Raw genomic sequence first — 23,231 nt, forward strand, 5'->3', positions numbered from 1 at the left:
CATATGACAACAGCCTCATCAAACGTATTCTCCATTGTCATTTGTTCGCTGCTAAACCAAAATGGCATCATATTATATATATATATATATATATATATATATATATATATATATATATATATATATATATATATATATATATATATATATATATATATATGGCAGCACACCAGCGCAGTGGTTAGCGCGTGTGCAGCACAGTTCTGAGGTCATGAGATCGAACCTTCCTGTGTGGAGTTTGCATGTTCTCCCCATGCTTGCGTAGGTTTCCTACGGGCACACCGGTTTCCTCCCACATTCCTAAAGCATGCAGTTCAGGTTAATTGGCCAGTCCAAATTGTCCCTTGGTATAAATGAGTGAGTGAGTTGTCTGTCTCTGTATGACCTGGTAACCAGTTCAGGGTGTCCCCTGCCCACTGCCCAAAGATAGCTTGGATGGGCTCCAGCACCCCAGCGACCCTACTGAGGATAAGCGGTGCAGATAATGGATGGATGGATGGATATACATATGTATATTTTTTTTTTCTTTTGTCTTTTTAATCAGGTGTTGTGCTGTTAATCATTTCTGAAGAAAGGTAAATAATCCAAAAGTCTATCTAGTAAAAAGTATAAAAAATAAAAATCGAACAAAAGCACTACAACAAAAAACGCTATTACCCTGCCCAGACTTCTTTACAACCTATATACACTAACGTTCAAAAGTTTGGGGTAACTTAGAAATTCCAAATCTTTGACAAAGGATACATTTGAACAATATATGTATATTTTTTTAAATACGAAAAAAAAAATCTGACTTTCTTAATGCTTTGACAATACAGTACTTTCAATTCATTCAACCCATTTGATTCATAAAGTTGTCACTTTACATGAAAATCACACTATCGGGTGACCCCCAACCCTTTGAACGTTAATGTATACAGTGTATGTGTATATAAATACTGTATATAAATACTGTGTGTGTATATATATATATATATATATATATATATATATATATATATATAAATATTTGTATATATGAATTATTATTAAATGTTCATAAATATAAATTTCATATTAACAAATGGAGGGCGGGGGCGAAAGCAGATAGCTCTTTTTTAAGTATAAGTGTTTATATTAAGATCAGTGAAGTTGGTCAATTTCCTCGATTTGTTGGCCACAAAACAGCAAAACGCTGCTTCATCATGTATGCTTTGAACCCAACTGAAAATGTCACTCGGTGCGTATTTTCCAGGAACTTAAGGATTTGGAGCCAGAAGACCTCACACTTGACACATTTTATTCAGTACAGGCGGGGTAGGAATTTATATTCAAAAATACACACAGATAGTTTTAATAATGAATTCCTTTGAATATGTTTTGGCCACATAAAGATGGTGATTAGGTCACTAAAAAGACAAACTTTGTAAAACTGCAGGCTTCGTGAGATAGAACATTATCCTGTGCAATACAAAGAGGGAGGAAAGAATATTTGATTTATCTCATTTTGTAAATTATCGGTCAAATCATAATACGCTACAAAGCCAAGGGCCCGAGACACTTGCTCTCAGCCAAGAGGCCAAGTCAAGGTCCAAGCCACAGAGCCATGCAGCGATCAGTACGAATGCACCGTTCCCGGAGGTACTGCAATACCGGACCAAACCTCAAAGATAGTATACAATTCAGAACCACAGTTCTGTTGCATCGTTCTCGGTGAAACTGCTCTGCCGTACCCGGCAGTTAGTGCGCCAAAACCGAAAAGCTATTGATTCAGATAGCATATGGAAAGGCATTTGATTTTATCTCATTATTGCACTATTTTTACTCACAGTGCCATAAACAAATGTTAGAAAATGGAGAAAACAGAGTATCATCCTGAAAGCAGGGTTGGGTAGCGTTACTTTAACTTGATTACTTTCAATTACTTTTGGATTACTCCAATACCAAATATGCTAATAAAAGACAAAAGAAACTAAATATGAATAAAATTACTAAATTTTGTGCAGGCTTGGGGAGTAACGGAATACATGGAACGGCAAAAATGATGTTGGCAAGCTGTTTGGATTTATTTTCATTTTGTTTGTCTCATTTTATGTTAGCTTTGCCGGAGATCAAAGAGATCAAAGCCAGGAGAGAAAGCTTACCACGTGTTGTGAGTCATAATTTTATTCATATTTAGTTTCTTTTGTCTTTTATCAGCATATTTGGTATTGGAGTAATCCAAAAGTAATTGAAAGTAATCAAGTTAAAGTAACCCTACCCAACCCTGCCTGAAAGATATGAAAAAACGCAAAAACCACAACTGGGGAATCATCTCTTTGGTATATCCGATGATGAATCGCCCTTTGCATTTAGTTTCAGGACTTTCCGTTTTCTACATTCACTAAAATGTGTTTCTAGCACTGTGAGTAAAAACAGTGTGACAATAACATGAAATCTAATTCCTTTTTGCATGTCATTTATATTACTGGTCAGTTTAGTGGTAAGTGTCAGCGCTCTCACCACTGTGACCTGGGCTCGATTCCCATTGCATACGAAGTTAAGTAATCTACCTCAGCAATGCTGTTCGTTTGAAGAATCAACAAATACGGTAGTATACTGTGAAACCTAGTGTGGTAATGCACACATATACTGTATGCATCTCCAATCTTACCCACGGTATTTTGGAGTATATAAGGGGCACTTTCAGATTTCTGGCCAATTTGGGGTTTTTAGGAGCGCCTTGGAATCCAGAAAATATGGTATTCTTCAAAAAAAAGTGTTTTTCAATGTCATTTTGGAGCTTAATTTAAGATTGTGTAAATATAGAGGGTGATTGTAACATTTTAATAGTGATAGTTAGGCGTAGACTACTCTATTTTACTATGTAACGTGATAAAAGACAACTTGTTGCTTTAGTATGAAAAAAAACACATCCCTGGAATGTTTTTCCAAGTGACCAGACTGGTTTTAACATTTTAACAGTGAACAAAGATTTTATTGATTTTCTTAACACTAGGGAGGGGAAAAAAATCTAATTATAATAAGCTTGAACTAGTGTGGCCCTCTGCAGTATGATGGAACTATAAAAGCAAACATTGTTAGGCCAAATGGAACAGCGGTAATAGTTTAACAACATTAAGGAAGTGGAGTCATTTCTTGCAGCTGTTTGAGGAGCTCAGCATTAACAAGAGTTTCAACTCTGCTCGGGTCTGGTTGAGAGTTCATGACAAGAATAAATGGATTTTTTGGGCCGGAGCCGTGCTGGCGAGCAGAGCGCTGCACTTGGACGTGCATCTTAGCACAAGTAGACGCTTGCAGGAATTTGCCGACGGTTGAGTTGGCATCACTTAACAGCTGAATTTCTCTCTGCCGCTGACCACCCCCTAGGTCAGCGTGAGCAGACTTGACCCATATTTGACACTTAAAGACCCTACTGGGAAGGTCCTCCCTAAGCCTGAGCATTACGCCAAAGTGGACCTCAAGCTGTGATGTGGATCTTAAAGCGGGCTGCCAATTCCATTAACTGGTGTACGGCACTTATAAATAAATAATATCACCATTTAAGTGCTTCCCTTTCAAAATTGGCTTATCCTGTACAGTATTAATAATAGACATTTACTTTGTTAACACACAGTACGTTGCATCTCTTTGCCCTTCTGCAGGTCACAATGTGTGAAGCATCTCGTTACCTCTGCCAGGAAGGCTTGCTTTTGATACCAATTGTTGTTGCTTAGCGAGTGCAATTATGCAAAAGCTAGCAGAAGAGTTTTGAAAGAAACTTTGTGCAGCGTAAGCAAATGAGCCAAGGAACATTGCATTTAAGTTTGGTGTCGCTCGTTAAAGCATGAGTTGGCCTCTCAATGGTATTCCTATCCTAATTGAATCAGGAAGTCCCCAGATTTCAGCCCCACAACGAATGAAACTGTATTTATTTAAAAAAAGTATTTGTGTCACATACCCAACATTTCAACTCAGCTATTTCCATTTTTTTCTTAAACTGGTTTCACTGCCAGCCCATTAAAAAATGAAAATGTGAAGATTGACGTAAAGTATATTGCAGTCAATTGTGTGGAATGTGTTAATAAATTTGTCCTGTCCGCTTAAATGCAGAAAGTGAAGTTAAAAGCTAATATACTATGTTTGATTGCTTGATGGGCAGAGCTCGGTGCTCCATTAGTAACATTCCGATAATTGACATTCAGTGACAGGCTTTCAGCACAGTGCCACAATTGAGACTCTCCGCCTGGTATAGTCTGTGGCCGTGCAATGAAAAGCCTCCCGGGTGCCGTTGAGCACCGGCTGTAAATACAGTCCGAGGTGTGAATGCTCTCATTTCTACATAAACCACACAGCGGTTTATAGCTGGAAACTCTTGAGCCTGCCAGCAGGGTCCTGTGCCGACTCCCTCCGCAAACAATGGTCGTGGCTCGTGGCAATCTCTAGCCGGTATGGGTGAGTGCCCAGCCCTTACTTGTCATTGTCTTTCTTCCTTTTACCCCCACCCCCCGCCCCACAAACCCAGCATCGCCAGCCCGTTTTTTTACACCCTATTTCTCTATCCTCATGGTCCAATCCTTTCATTTCTGCAGCCCCCCCTGCAAGGATCTTCAGGCCACCTCTCTGAAACCTACCCTCTGTACTCCTCTATCCCTCTCCACACACACACACACACACACACACACACACACACACACAAACCTTCTTTCTCTACAAGAGGATGTTCCAGCCGCTGCACACTGACAGCTCTGGGATATTGTGTGTGGAAATGTTCCTGTTGGACCCGCAGGCCCTTACAATATACTGGACAAAGGCTAGCGCACCTTTGCTTAAGGCGCGTCACCTTTGACCCCCTTCCCGCAGCCCGCACTTCACACTTGTCACCGTGGTTAATTCAACCCCCCTTTGCCTTTCGGATCCCGTCACGGACGCAACCCGCTTTCATGGTGCAGGCGTGGGTGATACAACATTGACAGTAGTAAAAGTTAATGCAATGCAGCACATGTTATGGCTGGTAAACAAGAGCCAAATAAATAAATAAAAGGGAAAAACAACATGAGTGGAGCTGAAGTCTGTCACCTCCAGGTGCGGTGGGGGATTGTTTCTAAAGAGCACAAAGGGCAGTGGAGATGTATGTTCTGCAAAGGAAACCTTTCAGCTCCCCACGGTGATTCATAAATTACGCCACAACATTGCAGACTTTGAAACTACTCATGAGGGGTGTCATCCCTGGTTGTGTTAATTGAAAGGAAAAGATCCCCCCAAACATATAATTGTACCAAAACAACTTGAATGTATTATTGCCAAACTGCTCTCTACCTTGATTTAAAAGTGCCTCAACTGTTGTTGTTGTCGTTGTTTTGTCTAGCACAGGGGTCGGGAACCTTTTTGACTCAAAGAGCCATAAAAGCAAAAAATATTAAGTTTATTTTGGGAAAGAGCCACACCGTATATTATGAGACAAATTTACTAAATTGCTAAACCGGCGCCCCAGACAAAAGCTTAGTCTTCAGCACATTTATTTTTGATGATTTGATAAAAATTATGAAAAGAGAATAATGCCAGAGCCCCTGTCCCAAATTCAACAAACAGAGCACTTTAAACTTGTCTCTTTCTTGCAATTACTCAAGATCGGTTAAACTCCTTTTGACCTTTTTTTTTCATACATATTGGTTTCAAAACCAGATGCAAGCATTTATTTTGTAAAAACGTCACAACATTCTGAGAATAGGGAGCCTCATGTGCTTACCTTTGGCGAGAGATGGGAGGGAATGCTTGTACTTTTTGCATAGCTCCACCCATCCCTCCCACTCACCCAATCAAATGACTAAGTTCTCTTCCGGTGTTTTGGCGTATTTACAGTTCTGTGGATTCATCATAAAGTATCTGAACACTGAACACAGATTATATAGTGAACTTTTAAATAAAGGATTATTTAGCATTGTACAGCCAAAACGAGTTTTTTCCCCCCTTTTTTTGTGTGACACCTTGACTGTAAATTGTAGTGAAAAACGTGCCCTATATATACTGCGAAGTGTTACCTTCAACTTTAGCTTTGGTTTGGCTTTACGTGTACCTGAGTAGGATAAACAATTTCGGTTTTGAGCAAGGTGGAGAAATTTTGCATGCAATCAAATTGGTCTCTGAGCCACAGATACTCATAGAAAGAGCCATATATGGCTCGCGAGCCATAGGTTCCCGACCCCTGGTCTAGCAGGTGGTTTAATAAACGCGGATAAGCCATTTCTGCGGTCGACAATTCATATATATTTCAAAAACAAGAATTGACTTTAAATCACTAGAGCACAAATATAGAATAGAATAGAATATCCCTAATTGTCATTGATACCAATGTGGTGAAACATTGTTTGCAATGAGATTAGCCATTGCGCTCAAAGGGTAAACATGTGATAAAGACTTAAAATATTTACAACATGCTGCTTAGAGACCGGTCCAAGCCATAGTAATAGTGCAATGAAAAAAAAATAGTGCATAATAACATTAGTGCAATGAAAAAAAGTGGAACACCATAAGCAGCAACAAAAATAACCAAATTAATGTGATATATGAATATGAATTTTATCATTTACTGTTTTGGTTTAACTCGGTTCAAAAGATAATCATCGCACACAGACTACCATTGAGTCTACAGTTGTTTTGATTTTTTTGTAATTCAGGTTATTATCCTGCAGCAGCTTTCTTCAACCTCAACTTTCCAACACTAGAGACCAAATCCTCATGTTTGATAACGACAACTGAAGATATTGTATATAAGTATTTGGGTAATGTCTCTTTGTATCAAAAGAATGCTTTTTGGGCTTGTTACCGACAAGCTGTTGGTGAATTGTGAGGTAAATGTCAAACGTATTTTCGCGAGGGGCCACAAGGTAGTTCTGGTTTTCTTTAATTGGCCATTGTGACTCCAATCCCAAATAATTTTTAATTGTCACAAATTACAAACAATTACACAAAATACATGACAAACAATTATTTGAAATCAGTGGATAAGATACCAATTTCTTTATTATGTATTATTAAAGAGGGAATTTGTTCACAAAAACTTGCAGGATCCTAAACATTAAAAGATGAAAAAGTTTAAGCATTGCACATGACTTACAGTGCATCCGGAAAGTATTCACAGCGCTTCACTTTTTCCACATTTTGTTATGTTACAGCCTCATTCCAAATTATATTAGTTTAATCTCTTATCTCAAAATTCTACACAAAATACTCCATTATGACAATGTGAAAAAGTTTTTTTTTTACTTTTTTTGAATTTACTAAAAATAGAAAACTAAGAAATCACATTTACATAAGTATTCACAGCCTTTGCTTAATACCTGGTTGATCCACCTTTGGCAGCAAATACAGCATCAAGTCTTTTTGAATATGATCCCACAAGTTTACCACACCTATCTTTAGGCAGTTTTGCCCATTCTTCTTTGCAATAAGTCTCAAGCTCAATCAGGTTGGATGGGAGACGTTTGTGCACAGCCATTTTCAGATCTCTCCAGAGATGTTCGATCGGATTCAAGTATGGACTCAGGCTGGGCCACTCCAGGACATTCACGGAGTGGTTCTGAAGCCAATCTTTTGAGATCTTGGCTGTGTGCTTTGGGTCGTTGTCCTGCTGAAAAATGAACCTTCGCTCCAGCCGAGGTCAAGAGCGCTCTGGAGCAGGTTTTCATCCAGGATATCTCTATATATTGCTGCATTCATTTTTCCTTCTATCCTGACTAGTCTGCCAGTTCCTGCTGCTGAAAAACATCCCCCCAGCATGATGCTGCCACCACCATGCTTCACTGTAGGGATGGTATTGGCCTGGTGATGAGCGGTGCCTGGTTTCCTCCAAACATGGCGCCTGGTATTCACACCAAAGAGTTCAATCTTTGTCTCATCAGACCAGAGAATTTTGTTTCTCATGGTCTGAGAGTCATTCAGGTGCTTTTTGGCAAATTCCAGACGGGCTTCCATGTTCCTTTTACTAAGAAGTGGCTTTCGTTTGGCCACTCTACCATACAGGCCTGATTGGTGGATTGCCGCAGAGATGGTTGTCATTCTGGAAGGCTCTCCTCTCTCCACAGAGGAACGCTGGAGCTCTGACAGAGTGACCATCGGGTTCTTGGTCACCTCCCTGACTAAGGCCCTTCTTCCCCGATCGCTCAGTTTAGAAGGCCGGCCAGCTCTAGGAAGAGTCCTGGTGGTTCCAAATGTCTTCCATTTACGAATAATGGAGGCCACTGTGCTCATTGGGACCTTCAAAGCAGCAGAATTTTTTCTGTATCCTTCCCCAGATGTGTGCCTCAAGAGAATCCTGTCTCGCAGGTCTACAGACAGTTCTTTTGACTTCATGCTTGGTGTTTGTGCTCTGACATGCACAGTCAACTGCGGGACCTTATATAGACAGGTGTGTGGCTTTTCAAATCATGCCCAATCGACTGAATTTGCTGCAGGTGGACTCCAATTAAGCTGTAGAAAGAGCTCAAGGATGATCAGTGGAAAAAGGATGCACCTGAGCTCAATTTTGAGCTTCATGGCAAAGGCTGTGAATACTTATGTAAATGTGATTTCTTAGTTTTCTATTCTTAATAAATTCCAAAAAAGTTAAAAAAAAACTTTTTCACATTGTCATAATGGAGTATTTTGTGTAGAATTTTGAGATAAGAGATTAAATTAATACAATTTGGAAAGAGGCTGTAACATAACAAAATGTGGAAAAAGTGAAGCGCTGTGAATACTTTCCGGATGCACTGTACTTTTGCAGGCTGCATAAGAAAAGCCCCCTTATCCACAAAATTGACATCAGTGCATTAGTAGTTAATAGCTGTGAGTCAACAACAGAAAAAGTACACTACTTGCATTAGTGAGTTTTTATAAGGAGGTGTATATGAATTGATTTTCAACACTGGTAAATTGGTGTTTTTATTCATATGTTGTCTTGGCCTTTTGGCTGCATGCAACCTGTGGTTTGTTTCAGTCACTATTTTCCTTCTCCTTAAGCAACAAAAATGCAATAATTGCTTCCAAAGCGTTACACCCACCCTTTTATTATTTAGACAAAGAAAACTATATCCATCCATAAAAGTCTTGCGGCTAGTTATCATATTTTGACTCCATCACAGGTAATAACAAATAATTCAGAGCTAGCCGGGATGCGCTGCACTAAAAAGAATATTTCCCTTGATAGCAGACTGTGATTCCGGAAAATTTCTAATATTGTGCTCCTGTCACAATCAATTTCCAATTACCATAAATCATTGCTGCGCGAAGCGGGAGTCATTTGGAGCACTGCCTATTTCCTAATATAAAGAATGAATTGCACATTTGTATAATATCGCCGGTTATTTTATTCTTTCAGAAGGAAACAATCAAAAGAGACAAAAGAGGAGGAAAAGACTGTTGACTTTAAATTTGCCAATTTTCTCAGCTGTACTCCGTTCTCCAATTGTACAAGTCTTCAGTCAGACTTTTTCCATCAAGTGCGAAATGAAACAGGTTAGCCACAACATCTAATTGAAAGGAGCCTGGCGAAGGGTGTAATGGTGTATCACACACAAAAAAATGAGGGGGGAATTGAGAGAAAAAAAAAACTCAGAACTCATGCCTCCATTCTGTGAAGCGTGATGGCGCTCATCCTGACTCGATCGGCTGTCACTTTTGACACAGCCTGCCAGGGTTCTCCTTCACCGATCATGGGTAACATGGCGGGTCAGAGGATGAAATAGAAAAGGCCAGGCGCGGTCTGATATTTTGCCCGGCCTTATAACGGCACATACTTAACTCGGAGACGTCAAGGACTCACAAGAGCATGAAAAAAGCCTAAAATGACTAAAAAGGCAAGGGGGGGCTAGCGTGGGAGTGAAAAACAGCATGTCTCTATGAATGTCAAGATCCTGATGGCCTCCGAAGCAGAAGCTGTGATACAATCGTAAGCCACTTGCTCAATGCGACTCGTTCAACCATTCTAGGATTATTCAGATGCCGGTCGAGCCAGGGTAGCATTAAAGTCAAGAGCTTTCCGAGTGGCAGACGGGAAGTGATCCTTCCTTGTTTTCTGCAGAGCCGAGAGGAAAAATACAAAACAACTGGGCAGGATAAACGGCTCTCTAAGCATCCAACTCCTCCTATTAGTGAATGACCACAGCGGACTCGACGCGCTGCATAAAAGGTGGCGGGCGGCAGGTGCAGATGAGGCAACAAAGCACACAACAATTAAGCCTTCTCCCAGCTGGCGAGCCACAGGAGTCAGTGAAGGCATGTAATACCGCAGCCTTAACTCTTACTCCATTATGTAGCGTATCCGCAGCCCAAAGTAGCAATGTTTATCTACAACAGACTATTGAGCACTTTCAAATCGCATTTTTAGCCCTTATTCTCTAGTGCCACAGTAAGAGATTCCAATTACCCGAATGGTAAGGAGTCAGCGAGGGAGGCATAAAGTACATTAGGGACCCCCTGTAACTGCGGGGACCTTTTAGAGGCACCGCTGAAGAGGGCCGAGAGACCGGGGAAGGGAATACGAGGTGGAATGCAGGCGGATGAGGGGACGGTGACCCTGCATGGATAGCCTCTGTCAAAACTTGACCACGTCAAGCACAAAGGCATTACGGGAATCCGGTGTCACCAAGTCCTAATTACTGTCTGTGTTCAGAGCAAATTACTGCCTTGTTCCTCTGATTAGCGAGGAGGCTAATCTTCACCTGTGTACGCCAGCATTGCTGAGGGCCCTCGAGTGTTAGCGCTTCGTCTTCTGTAATTTATTTTTAAATCAGTGCCCGCTCCCAGGAGTTTTGAGTGTTTTGTTGTGAACCGCTTACCATGATCCCCACCGCCGCCCCCTCACCCCTAAATCCTTGACTAAATCCTTGTTTGGTGCCGCAGGAAGATAAGCAAGAACAACACTTGGGCATAATTGACTCGTACTCCTCTCCAAGATGTCAGCGAGAAATCATCTCTCTGCATATTGCCTTAGAATGTCGCGCGCCGCGCACTACTGCGTGCTGCAGATACAGAATCCAATCAAGTTGCAAAACAAACTAGCTCAACCCTTTTGCGCCAGGGAAAAATAAAAAACTTCCCGGTCGACAGCAGGGGGGAAATAAAGTGCAGGGGAGCCACTTTTATCCGGAACTCTCGCCGCGCCTCCTGACTTTACCCTGGAGGTTGCATTTAGGGGATAAAATGCAACATTTGCAGGATTCTGTCGTTCTCCCCTCCGTCTGTGTGCGGCATGTCACAGGTAGCGTTACACAGGTGCTGCTCCACACAGGAAGTGGCACACGGAGCTTGATTGGGATGGTCCCAGGAGAGCCGGGCACAAACATAGTGCGCAGATGGGTCCAGGGGCCAGTGGGAGCAGCACCTTAATGAATACACAGCTGAGTACTACACTTCACAACATGCAAAATAATATTCAGAGGCCACCGCGGCAGCAAAAAAAATGGAACAAAAATGATCTGAATATTATTAAGCTATGAATTATTCATGGTTATATTCCTAGGGAGATGGCGTCAAAAAGTCCCTCGGCCTGCCGTTTGATGGTTTCATTCAAGATCACAGCAGATATCCGTTAGTATGACAAAGCAGTTTAAGTTACAAATGCAAGCAGTTTATTTAGGACATGCAGTCTTGACTGGGGCGCCCGTGACAAGGAAATTACAAGTGATTGAAGTGATGCACAGTGGTACCTTTTCTTACAAGCTTGATTCGTTCCAGATCGTGCTCGTAGCCTGAATTTCTCATGAAACAAGCAATTTTTTCCAATATGAAATTTTTTTTAAAAAATTGGTCCGCTCCTGTCCTCCCAAAACCATACAAGTGAACCCTAAATACATATAAAACATATCTTTCTGATCACTAAAAACACATTAAAATTAATAAGAATCATGATAATTAATTATTTAAAATTTAAAATAATAATCACGACCATAGGGCGAAACGTGTGAAAGGGCGCAGTGTCTGTATCTGGTTTTATTGCAGTATTTTATACATACAGTTGTGGTCAAAAGTTTCCATACACTTGTGAAGAACATAATGTCACAGATCTCTTGGGTTTTTAGTTATTTTTACAAATCTGATTTTTCTCTCATATAGTGATTGGAACAGCCATCTATGGGATAATAGAAAAAGTGATCAAATCTGATGGGTCAATAATATACATAAAGCAGCACTAATATTTGGTAAAACGTCGCTTGGCCATTTTAACTTCAATTAGGCGCTTTTGGTAGCCATCCACAAGCCTCCGGCAAGCTTTTGGTTGAATCTTTGACACCTTCTTTCTACATAGTATGTCTTGCTGTAGGTACATAAATGCAGCATTGTGTTTGTAAGGTTTGTTATCACTTAATATGGAGGATTTGCAATCATTAATAAAGCAAGCAATTGGTGGGGATTTTTAGTTATAAGATCATGTGATCAAGTGAGTTAATTATACGTTAGCACTTAATGTACTCTTGAATTTAAAGTTACTGCAATTTTATATGAACGTACACACAAAGGTTTTTTACAGCGTTTGCAAACTGGTCAAGTATTTGGTTAGTATTTATATGATCCCGCTTGGTGACATTATCCGCAAGTATAATATTAGTTTCCATTGCTATGCAGATGACACTCAACTGTATGTGCCACTGGAAAAAAATGGACATTTAAGTTTTAGAAATCTGGAGGCTTGCCATACTGAGATTCAAAGATGGATGTCAAATAATTTTTTACGCCTTAACCCAGAAAAAACTGAAATGTTGATTATTGGTCCAGCTCACTGTCGTCAGTTGTTTTCAAACACTACCCTGAACCTAGACAAATGTAATATCACCCATAGTGACTCGGTCAAAAATCTAGGTGTTATATTTGATCTTAATCTGTCGTTTCAGTTACACGTTAAAAATATTACTAGAATAGCTTTCTACCACCTCCGTAATATTGCGAAGATTCGTTCGATGCTGTCCCAATCAGATGCAGAGATTTTAATTCATGCGTTTATTACTTCTCGGCTTGATTACTGTAATGTATTGCTTTCTGGTCTCCCGATGTCTAGCATTAAAAGTTTGCAGCTGGTTCAGAATGCGGCAGCTAGACTTTTGACTAAGACCAAAAAGTTTGAGCATATTACTCCTGTATTGGCCAACTTGCACTGGCTCCCAGTCCACTTAAGATGTGACTTTAAGGTTCTCTTATTAACATATAAATGTTTGCATGGGCTTGCACCCTCTTATCTCTCCGATTTGATTTCCCCCTATGTTCCTGCACGGAGTCTGCGCTCGGAAAATGCCGGTCTACTTGTGACTCCGAGAGCCAAGAAGTCTGCGGGCTCGAGAGCGTTCTCCATCCGGGCCCCGGTGTTATGGATCGCCCTGCCTCTGGAGATAAGATCTGCAACCTCAACGGAAGTTTTTAAATCGAGGCTTAAGACACACTTCTATTCCAAAGCATATGATTGATGCCCACCTCATATTCTGTTTTGTCCTGTCTTTTTCCGACGCCTGCCTGGCTGATACGAAGGAGAAGGATGATTTGGGATGGGTCAGCGACCGGCGTCTGACCTGCAGCATGTCAACCCCTGCATTTACCAGCTGGCAGAGACGGGAGGCAGCGTCGTGGCCGTCATAGACTTTCTGGACTGGTTTGCAGGCTGGGGGCGTCGTTGATGTCATGCACTTTCCGGACATTTTCAACATCTTACCTTATGTTTACTATTATCTGTACAGTAATGCTAATTGTAATTCACCCTGGTCAATCCTGGAAGGGGGATTACCACATGTGAGGTCCTTTCTCAAGGTTTCTCTTTTCTCCTCACACTGAGGTTTTTGAGTTTTCCTTGCCCGCATGCTGGTTTAAGATCAGGTAATTGTGTAATTTTGTAACTGTAATCCTGTGCAGTCCTTTGAGACATTTTTGTGATTAAGGGCTATATAAATAAATTTGACTTGACTTGACTTGACAGATGCTGGCGGTAATAAGTCACAAGTGATGAGCAGTTTTGAGTGGTCACTAGTGGTAGCCTCTTGGACTGCTGTTGAACCAAGTTTTCCTACGTAAAGCGAGCAAGATTTTTATTTTTAAAAATTCTCGTGTTAAGAAGTGCTCCTAAGGGGTACCACTGTACTTGGCCATGGGGAAACAGATCCAGAGAAAAATGGAGAACCAAAAAAAAAAAAAAAAAAAAAAAAAAAAAAAAACATTTGTTGTTGATACGATTCCTCTCATTGTGTGAACACATCATGTAAATAGGCCGCAAACAGTGAAGACATTTATGTCAGCAATATGCAGTGTGAACCAGGTTCTTGATTCACACTGCGAAGTACGCGTGAGAGGGAAAAAAACAAAACGATAAATGCATCACCTCAAATTTTTCACACTAATGTCGGCAGCGTGTAAAAAGCTGTTGTGACAGCTTGGCTATTAAGGGGGGGCTTCTTCTTCGGACGGAGGACGCCTGGCTGCGTACGGATGCCAAACACGAGTCTGGGGGTGACGGCTTTGACAGAAAAACACTCCGCCTTGGAACAATTAGATGCTTCTCGGGGCCCCCCGTCCCGCGTCAACGGCGATAATGGAAAGCTGTGAGGGTAACTGGTGATAAATAGACTTTAACACCCACCTCCTTAAAAGCAACGCAAGCCCAAAAGCAATGCTCTCATATGCTTAGCTAATCATGACCATGGCCAGCAAATTCATACAAAAGACTAATTACTGTTGTACTCCACTCGATTCTCCAAAGGCCTCTTATATAAGGACTTGGGGGTTCTCCTGCTTCTTTTCTCCTCTTGATGGGTATTTTTGAACACGTAGGGCCTGGCGCGAGACAAAAGCTTTTAAAAATCGGTGATTGCTTTCATCCTCTTTAATTACATTCAGAAATGGCATTTTTGCCACATAATACGCCCCTATTGTTTCAGAATTATCTAGCTTGGGGAAGGAAATCTACAATATTTGAGGACGCTTACGAGCTTAATCGCCTCTTGAAATTGAAATACGCACTGGAAATCCAAAATAAAAAAATAAAAAATAAATAAAAAGCCAGCCAGCACTGCTGATATGCAGGGAAACTACTTGGCATTCAAGGGGAACACCGTTATTATGCATATCCAGGTAGAAAGTTAATTAACCCAAAGCTTAAGCTAATTATGGTAGCAGAATGCTATCAACCGAGCACTTTCAGTCAGACAGCTGTCCGGAATTTCATTTGCTAATCATTTGTCTTTTGCCAGAGCATATGGTACGTTTTGCCACTATCACAGCAACAACAAACAGATGAAAATCATTAACTAAAAACAATGAGCAATGTGAAAAATCAGACGCAGATTTATGTGCCTTTGTGTCGCAGGATTGGGGAGGGGTGGCTGTGTGCATGAAAAGGCGGATTTGCAGCACGGGAAGGTAAAATGATTCTGTGTCGGCTTGGGCCACTCAGGATTTTCGGCTGATCACGTGACCCAAACGTGCCAGGATTTCGAATGCACAAATATATTGTTTAGATTTATATGCAAATGAGACATTGTCCTTGTTAAATTATTACAGTTTCCTATAGGAGCTAATTCTGATTTTTGTTAAGCTCCCAGCCCAGGGGTGAGCAAACTACGGCCCACGGGGCACAGGCGGCCCAGCAGGCTTTTTAATCCGGCCCACCAAACAAAAATGTTCAAAATATAATGGCATTATACACTACTGTTTAAAAGTTTGAGGTCACCCAGACAATTATGTGTTTTCTATGAAAAGTCCCATTTGTTTATTAATCAACTGAGTTGCATAATGCATAGAAAAAATATTTGAAACCTTGAGAAGGTTAGAGCCCAAGATTCATGTCGACTGCACTACGTTTACTGCTCACCTTGCACAATGTCTGACCATTTCCTTTTTTTCTGCACTATGATGTCTATGTTTGCACCAATGCATATGCTGACTATTTTTTTGCACTATGATGACTTTGCACCAAATGCAATATTGCACAACCCTTACGATACCAACGGTATCACGACAACACTGTATGTAACATCCCACATGCCGACATTTCTTGTGTAAATACCATGTAAATTATAACTATAGCCTTATCCCCCTTGTTTTATAACCTTATCTTCTCTGTTCCTTTATCTTCTTGGCTCATACCTCACTGTGAATGTATAAAACTGGAGTGTCATGCCCAATTTCGTTGTCACAATATGTTAACCCATTTTGTAACAATGACAATAAAGGTATATTCTATTCTATTCTAATTAATGATTTTTAGATGAAAAAAAAAACGCTATCCTTTGAACTTTTCAAGGGACCCCAAACTTTGGAATGGTAGTGAAATAATAGTACATAAAGTACCACCAAAAAAAAAAAAAAAAAAGTTTTTTGTGCGAACTTGTTCCGGTTGTCCTTTTATGGGTCTATTACAAAAATACTGCAACAAAATACGAAGAAATAACTACAAAACTAAATATCAGATTTAGTACTTATAAACAGGGACCAAACACACTATTTTGCTTTTATTCCGAAAATAAAATACTAAATAAATACTACAAAAATACTACTACAGTAATACTATAATACAAGAATACTACTACAGAAATACAAGAAAAACACAACTAGAGTAAAACCACAGAAATACTACGAAAATCCTACATCAGAAAAATTACAATTATCTTGTTATAGTAATGCTACAAAAACATTCAGTAATACTACAGTATTAAATTAAAGAAATCCTACAGAAATACTACAAATTTACTACTACGGAAATACTAAAAAACTCCTACTATACAAATACTACAAAATTTTCATTACAGGAATACTACAAAATTTTACTAGAGAAATACAACACAAATCCTATTCAAAAGAAATTGTACAAAAATATGACTACAGTCAAACGAAAAAAAAAACATGCAAACTCTGTACAGGAAGGCTGGTAGCTGGACTTGAACCCATGACCTCAGAACTGTGCCGCAAACGCAAAACTACAAAAGACTACAAAAATACTAAATGAATACTACAAATATCCAACCACACATATATTTAAAATGTCCTACTACAGAAAAACTACCAAAATCCAATACAGTAATACAACAAAAATGATACTAGAGAAATCGAAAAAAATCCTTCTACAGTAACACTACAAACATATATTAACCGCAAAACTACAAAAATCTCACTACAGAAATATATCACAAAAACCCTATTACCCGAACAATACAGAACTATTACTCCAGTAATACTATAAAAATCCTACAAAAATCTTAAGACAAAAATATAACAAAAAATCTACTACAAAAAGTCTACTATAGTAGTACTAGAAGTAAAACTACAAAAATCATACTATAGTATAATACAAATATATCACGACAGTAAAAAAAGAAAAATACTACAGAAAAACCGCACAAATCGTACTATACTACGGAAAAATTACAAGCCTTGTAACAGAAATACTACAAAATTACTACTACAATAATACTACAAAACTATAGATAAAAGTCAGAGCATAAAACAAAGGCCTGAATTTGGTTTTGCTTTAATTTAAAAAATAATTTGATAATACTAATGTTTTTTTTTTAAAACTAAAAGAATAATACAACATTTAGATGTCTGCATATGTGTATATATATATATATATATATATATATATATATATATATATATATATGGCAAAGATTTTGCCCACCTCTGTCAGAGCCATACCATTTTAATTAGTTAAATAAACTTGAATTAAATCAATTATTTTTTGACAAAAGTGTCATACATTATATTTTTCTTCCTCTCTGCTGCTCTGAAAAAAACATCACAGAAGGTGTTTAAGGGTGATTGATATCGGCATTGCCTGGCGACATTATCAGGCAATAAAAGCTACTCAGGTTCTAATGCAACATGTCATACACAGGCTCCTGTAGTACTTTTCTATTGAGGACCTCACAAGCTAAATTGCTTTTCGTCTGCCACCAGCGCCGTCTGCCCCCTCCTTTCCTCACATCACAGCCCGCTTGACAGACAAATTGATCAAAGCATTGTAAAATAATATGCTCACAAAATGTCTCGGGGCAGGAGTCCGACATTTTTTTCCCTGCTCCATTTTTCACCCTAATAAAAAAAAGAAAGAAAAAAATAAAGAAGTATGATTTCCTCAGTGTTACTTGTGTGCGAAAGCAGTGTTATATTTCATCCGGTAGTAATATGCTGCAAACAAAATATGATTTTTCTTTTTTTGGCATCGCGATCATTCTTAAAAAACATGTGAAAAAGAGTAACAGGGGGTCACGTGTTTGCATCTGGTTAGCAATTGGAAATAAGGCTGAGCGGATTAATCCAAATGTTGGCATTATCGATATAAATCCAGTACAGTAATCCATTGCTAATTTAGGCTTCGATTATCGCTGGTTCACTGCTTCTGCGTCTTGTCATTGATATCACGGTATCTTGCATTGTGTTCTGAGCAGACAGAGCACAGCAAATTGTATCCATGGGGAAGGTTAGGGAGGGCTTTGTGTGTTGGGCGGGCGTGATTGTCTGTGTAGGCTGTATGCTGTCATTCTACCAGCAGGGATGAGCGGATGCACGAGTTAAGGTGTCCACCCACCCGAAATCAACTGCAAATGTACGGCTACAGCTAGCTTTTAGCGGCTCGTTACATTGAATCAGACTCTAAGAAAAGTCAGAAGAGAGCAAAGAAATGGTAATGCTCTGTGGATTGTTATTCGGTCCAGGAAGCAACAGAGGCAGTGTCGGGAGGGAAGGCAAAAGCATGGTTGCAGGTCCGGCCTATTGCTACGGCTAAGCTACATAACAACTTTCACAAACTACCCCTACCGAGCTTGTAGTATCTTACCAACGCCACATCCACATTAAACAGATGACCAGAAACTACGAGGCTAGGAAACCACCACGTTCGGGACGATCGTATTTTATTCATTTTGAGACCTCAATCAACCCGAAGATACCCAATGTTAGCATGCAGCCAGCCAGTCACTTTCGACATTGCTTTCTTACACTGAAAGAAAAGAAAGGAGCTCTCCAATTTCTTTACACTTTTGTAAGGGTACCCAAAAAACTCAAAAAGCCTGGGAAAACGAGAAAGGGAAGTAAAATACTGTTTTGGTCACATTGATTGACTTTAGTTGGTAGTCTTGTGTCTTTTTAGAACTCGTTTTCAGTTGCACTACGCCAGGGTCTCAAACGTTGTGCCTGTGGGAACCAAATGCCCTTGAGGACAGCTGAGGTGCCTGCGGATTTGTTCTCAAATAGGATCACAAGTGCTGGGTCATTGTAATTTTCTAGTCAAATATATATTTTTTTAACTGAGTCCATTTAACCCCACTTCCAATTTTTAACCCATAATAACAAGGTAACACTATCATAATGTCATTATAATTTTAAAATGCATATCAAACTGGATGCCCTTTGCGCTAATTAGTAAAAAGAATAAGTAGCTTTCAGATGGAAAAAGGAAATCCCTGCACTACACAGCACCGCAACATCTAGTGGTCAAATAATACAAATTGTCTCTGTAATTACCAAAACAAAATATTTTAGCGCCTAAAATATCTTTGCTATATTTTTCATTATCATAAACTAAATTAATAGGAGAGGGGTTCATGTCTTAAATGATCATGTGATTTTAGAGCAAAAAAATATCGGTATCTAATCGGTATCGATCAATATTACCCTGTATTTACTTGGATCGGATCGAGACCAAAATTCCTAGTATCGCCAACACGTAACAAGAAGCTAAGTCAGGGCCCCAACTGGGGTTGTTGGAGATGTAATGAATTTGTTCATGTGATGGTGCCTTCAGGGCTGTCGTTAAGACTGGCAGAGAGAAAGGTTGATTTCGGCAAGCCTTGTGAAGATCAGTTAGGGAGCAAAAGGGGCTTGAGACGTTTCTATTAGAAAGAGCTGACGGTCATGGTGAGTAAGCAATACTTCAAGGGCGTTTATGTGGCTATAATGGCGGTTATCAATAACCATCAACGCCAGCGCCGCTTTTGCTGCTGCTGCTCGGGCAAATTTGGCAGCAGGAAGAACAAATAGTGAAAACGCAAGGTTCTCCCCCATCTTCCCGACTATGCATAGATGTATTTTCCGGTATCCAAAACACAAACTCTCACATCATTTATCAGCCTGACTCACTAAGCCCACAACACAACACATCCTGAGCTGACAACAGCCTTGTTTAGTATGTCATAAATAAATCAATGGAAATGGCTCGACCCCACTATTAAGGCTACAAGAAGGCTTTTTGTGGATCTACATAGTTAAGCCTTTATTTTATCACTTTATCATTCAAGTCTTAAAGTATATATATGTTTTTGGATGCATAAATTAAACTGAAAAGTCCACGTTATTGTTTGGTGGAGGCCGTTATTTTGGCTGGCCGTGCGACTAAATCACCAGGCTTATCAAGTTCTCAGGGGGAAACCCTGTTTCCTTTGGTTTACAAAAACAGTGAAGTAAGTTCTCAAAAAGGCTCTCATTACACCATATTATTAGACAGAATACGTCGGTTTGACATCAACATATAATTGTAAAAAAATGTTTTCAACTATCTTTGTTGCCATTTTACAATATGGTCTTCTGGCCCCCATTTCGCCTCACACCTAAAGCAAAACATTTTCGTTCATAATTTCAGCCTTGCACCTTTGAGAGCGCGAATCGGGCTTCACTTATGACCGACACCACAAACGATATTAAACCGAGAGATGATCTAGTGGTGCGAATCATTAAATTCATTTGCATATTCCTACTGAACCTGAACGCGCAAATTAAAGCCTGCTTGCAAAGAGACGGGAGAAGGTGCCCGGGCATGGTTATAGGACATCTCCCATCATCAAAATTCCATATTATTAATCTCCTCACTTCAACTCATTAACAACAAGTGGAATGTTTTTACTGCTTGATAAAATTGAGGCCGACGCACACAGCTAGGAAACACATGTTGAGGTAGAAGATACAAGGTCATTAATGGTTTTCCATAAATTAGAATTTAAACATAGAACTTCCTATCTGGGTGCGTTTGGAAATGGTTTAATTTCCCAAACCATTCAAGGTTATCAAATGCGAATCTGTGATACATGGATATTTAATTCCGATCCAATCACAACTAATCTGAGACGTCGGGATGTGGACCTGCAGAAATAAGGACCAACTACGTATTAGCGCCGAGTTTAATCAGTCTCAATCGCTCCAGTAAGACTGTCGACATTCTGACAATTTTGAGGGATGGCCGGGGCGTGAAATGCAATTACATTTGCCGCCTCCGAGGTTCCGCACTTCGAAAGTGCCCGCGCTCAACTTGCTGGGAAACATAAATAAACAGGACGATCGCCCGCCTGCATGCACGTACGGTGCGCACACTCTTCAACGTGGCCTTTTGCGACCCCAGCAGACACGGCACTCTAATCGACTCCCGCGTGAGTAATAAACCGGTTACTTGGGTGAATTTTCAAATACGGAGTGGGGGAAAAAAAAGAAGAAAGAAAGAAATCACAAGCGCGCGATGCCGGAAATCCAATTTCAAGGCCGGCCGTATCCTAGTGGCCCTCATATTTCTAATGCCTCCTCATATTTGCCCAACTTTCCAGCAGGATATTTCTTGTGGGATCTACAAAAAGCTGGCGTGAGCGATGGCGCCACTCCATCACTCGAGTGGATACTGTCTGCTTGTAAATTTCACACCTTTGTTTATGGCGTCAGCAGGCCGGCTATTGTACAGTACCTTTCAGCAGGTGCGACATCCATTAGAATCCGGACGCTGTGCACGCCTTTATCGCAGGCGTCGACTTGGATGGTCCCCAGGGGAGTGAGCAATGTGGCTGTCTGGGGGATGCACGGGCTCTCCTTCAACGTCTTCATATGGGCGCCCAGCTATAAGAAGCGCAATTTACACCCAGGCTTGGTGGGGATACTTTGAAAATGTAATCCGATACAGTTACTAGTTACCTGTTGAGAAATGAAAACAGTAACGTAATCCAAATACTTCAATCTTGCAGTAATTTGAATCCATTAGTTTCGAATACTTTAGAATTACTCCACTACCAAATATGCTAACAAAAGACAAAATAAATATAAAAAATATTACTAAAATTTTGTTTAAGATAAATGAAAACTGTAACCTTGAAAAAGTATTGCTTGTAGTCTTACAAAAAAGTGCTCAAATTTTAACCACGTACAACTGTTTAGTAAGCAAAAATAAAATTGTATCTTTAACATAGCAGACAAGATATGCTCTGTTTTAGTTTACAACAAGAGGACATTAAATGTGGGGTATGTAGTTTGAAGTGTCCTACTTTTATCTTACTTTTACCTTCGGTGTTCCAGCCATGGAGCACCCTACGCTGAAGGCAGGTGGGATGATGGGAAAAGAGTGATTTCACGCGCGTGCTCGTGGTTTTCTTTTATTCTAGGATGAAATGATGGAAGTAAGAAAAGGACTGTTACAAATACAGTCCAAATACCAACCCAAAACCGCAAAAAGATGAAAATGAAAGTTTATTTAAGCGCATCTTGTGAATTTCACAAACTTGCATACGCAAGTAGCTTGACAGAGGCTGCCATGATGATTAAAGCCAGAGGATGGCGTCAGGAAGTACAATATTTTGAAGTTAAAGACAATACCTATTACATGGCAGACAAGGATATATGTTTACATTAAGAGGACATTAAGAAGCCAATATTGTTTTAAACACCTAGTATACACTTTCTAAATTTCCAACAAGCTCTGAGAAGTTTTACTCGTTTAAAGTGGGGATGCCAACCTTCTTGACAATATTCAGATTTAATAAGAGTAAAGTAAAACATTCTCACAACATAACAAGACAATAATCTAATAGTAGTCTTTGAACATCAGTAAACTGTAAAATATTTGAGAAGACAATACAATTTACTAAATGCCCCTGAACAAATCACTAGCATGCAACTGAGCTGCCCAGTGCCCAATACTGCACTCACACGGAACTGCAGGCTCAAGCTAATTCAACAAAATAAGTGCTACATTGAAGGATAAATAAAATACAAACAAAAAGAAAAGTGAGTTTACCTGCCAACAGTGAGAACCTTGCGGTGCTAGATAAATTGGCCGTCTGTATAGTCTGGGCAACAGAAACACCTCGCGCACATCTTGCGTAATGTCTCTGTCTCATTGATATGAAAGACAATAGACACAATTCATCTATCACCACATTATGTACATGTAAATGCCCATTTGAACAAATCTTAATCCTAAAAAGTCATCTTTATTTTAACTTAATGTATTTGTAATTTGATTACGCCTTTTTTTACTGCACGGAATACAATTTTGGGGGGTATTCTAATTA

The 23,231-nt window shown here is 39.8% G+C and overlaps 1 protein-coding gene across 5 annotated transcripts in view; it reads right to left on the minus strand.

Annotated features, from left to right (window-relative positions):
• Positions 1-23,231, minus strand: part of mgmt (O-6-methylguanine-DNA methyltransferase) — a 60,785-nt gene that overhangs the window by 34,881 nt on the left and 2,673 nt on the right. For 3 of the 5 annotated variants that reach the window (XM_088351271.1, XM_088351274.1, XM_088351273.1), the window contains exons 2-3: positions 22,217-22,318; positions 21,635-21,783 (exon numbers count right to left, since the gene is read on the minus strand). In XM_088351271.1, coding sequence (XP_088207397.1) covers positions 21,635-21,783; positions 22,217-22,240 — 173 coding nt within the window. In that variant the 5' untranslated portion in view covers positions 22,241-22,318. Of the gene's footprint in view, positions 1-21,634; positions 21,784-22,205; positions 22,319-23,231 lie in introns of all 5 variants that reach the window. The other 2 variants (XM_088351272.1, XM_088351275.1) reach the window with 2 other exon arrangements.

This window comes from Urocampus carinirostris, chromosome 13 (assembly GCF_059441175.1).
Source record: "Urocampus carinirostris isolate Australia breed hairy pipefish chromosome 13, RoL_Ucar_1.0, whole genome shotgun sequence".
Lineage (NCBI taxonomy): Eukaryota > Metazoa > Chordata > Actinopteri > Syngnathiformes > Syngnathidae > Urocampus > Urocampus carinirostris.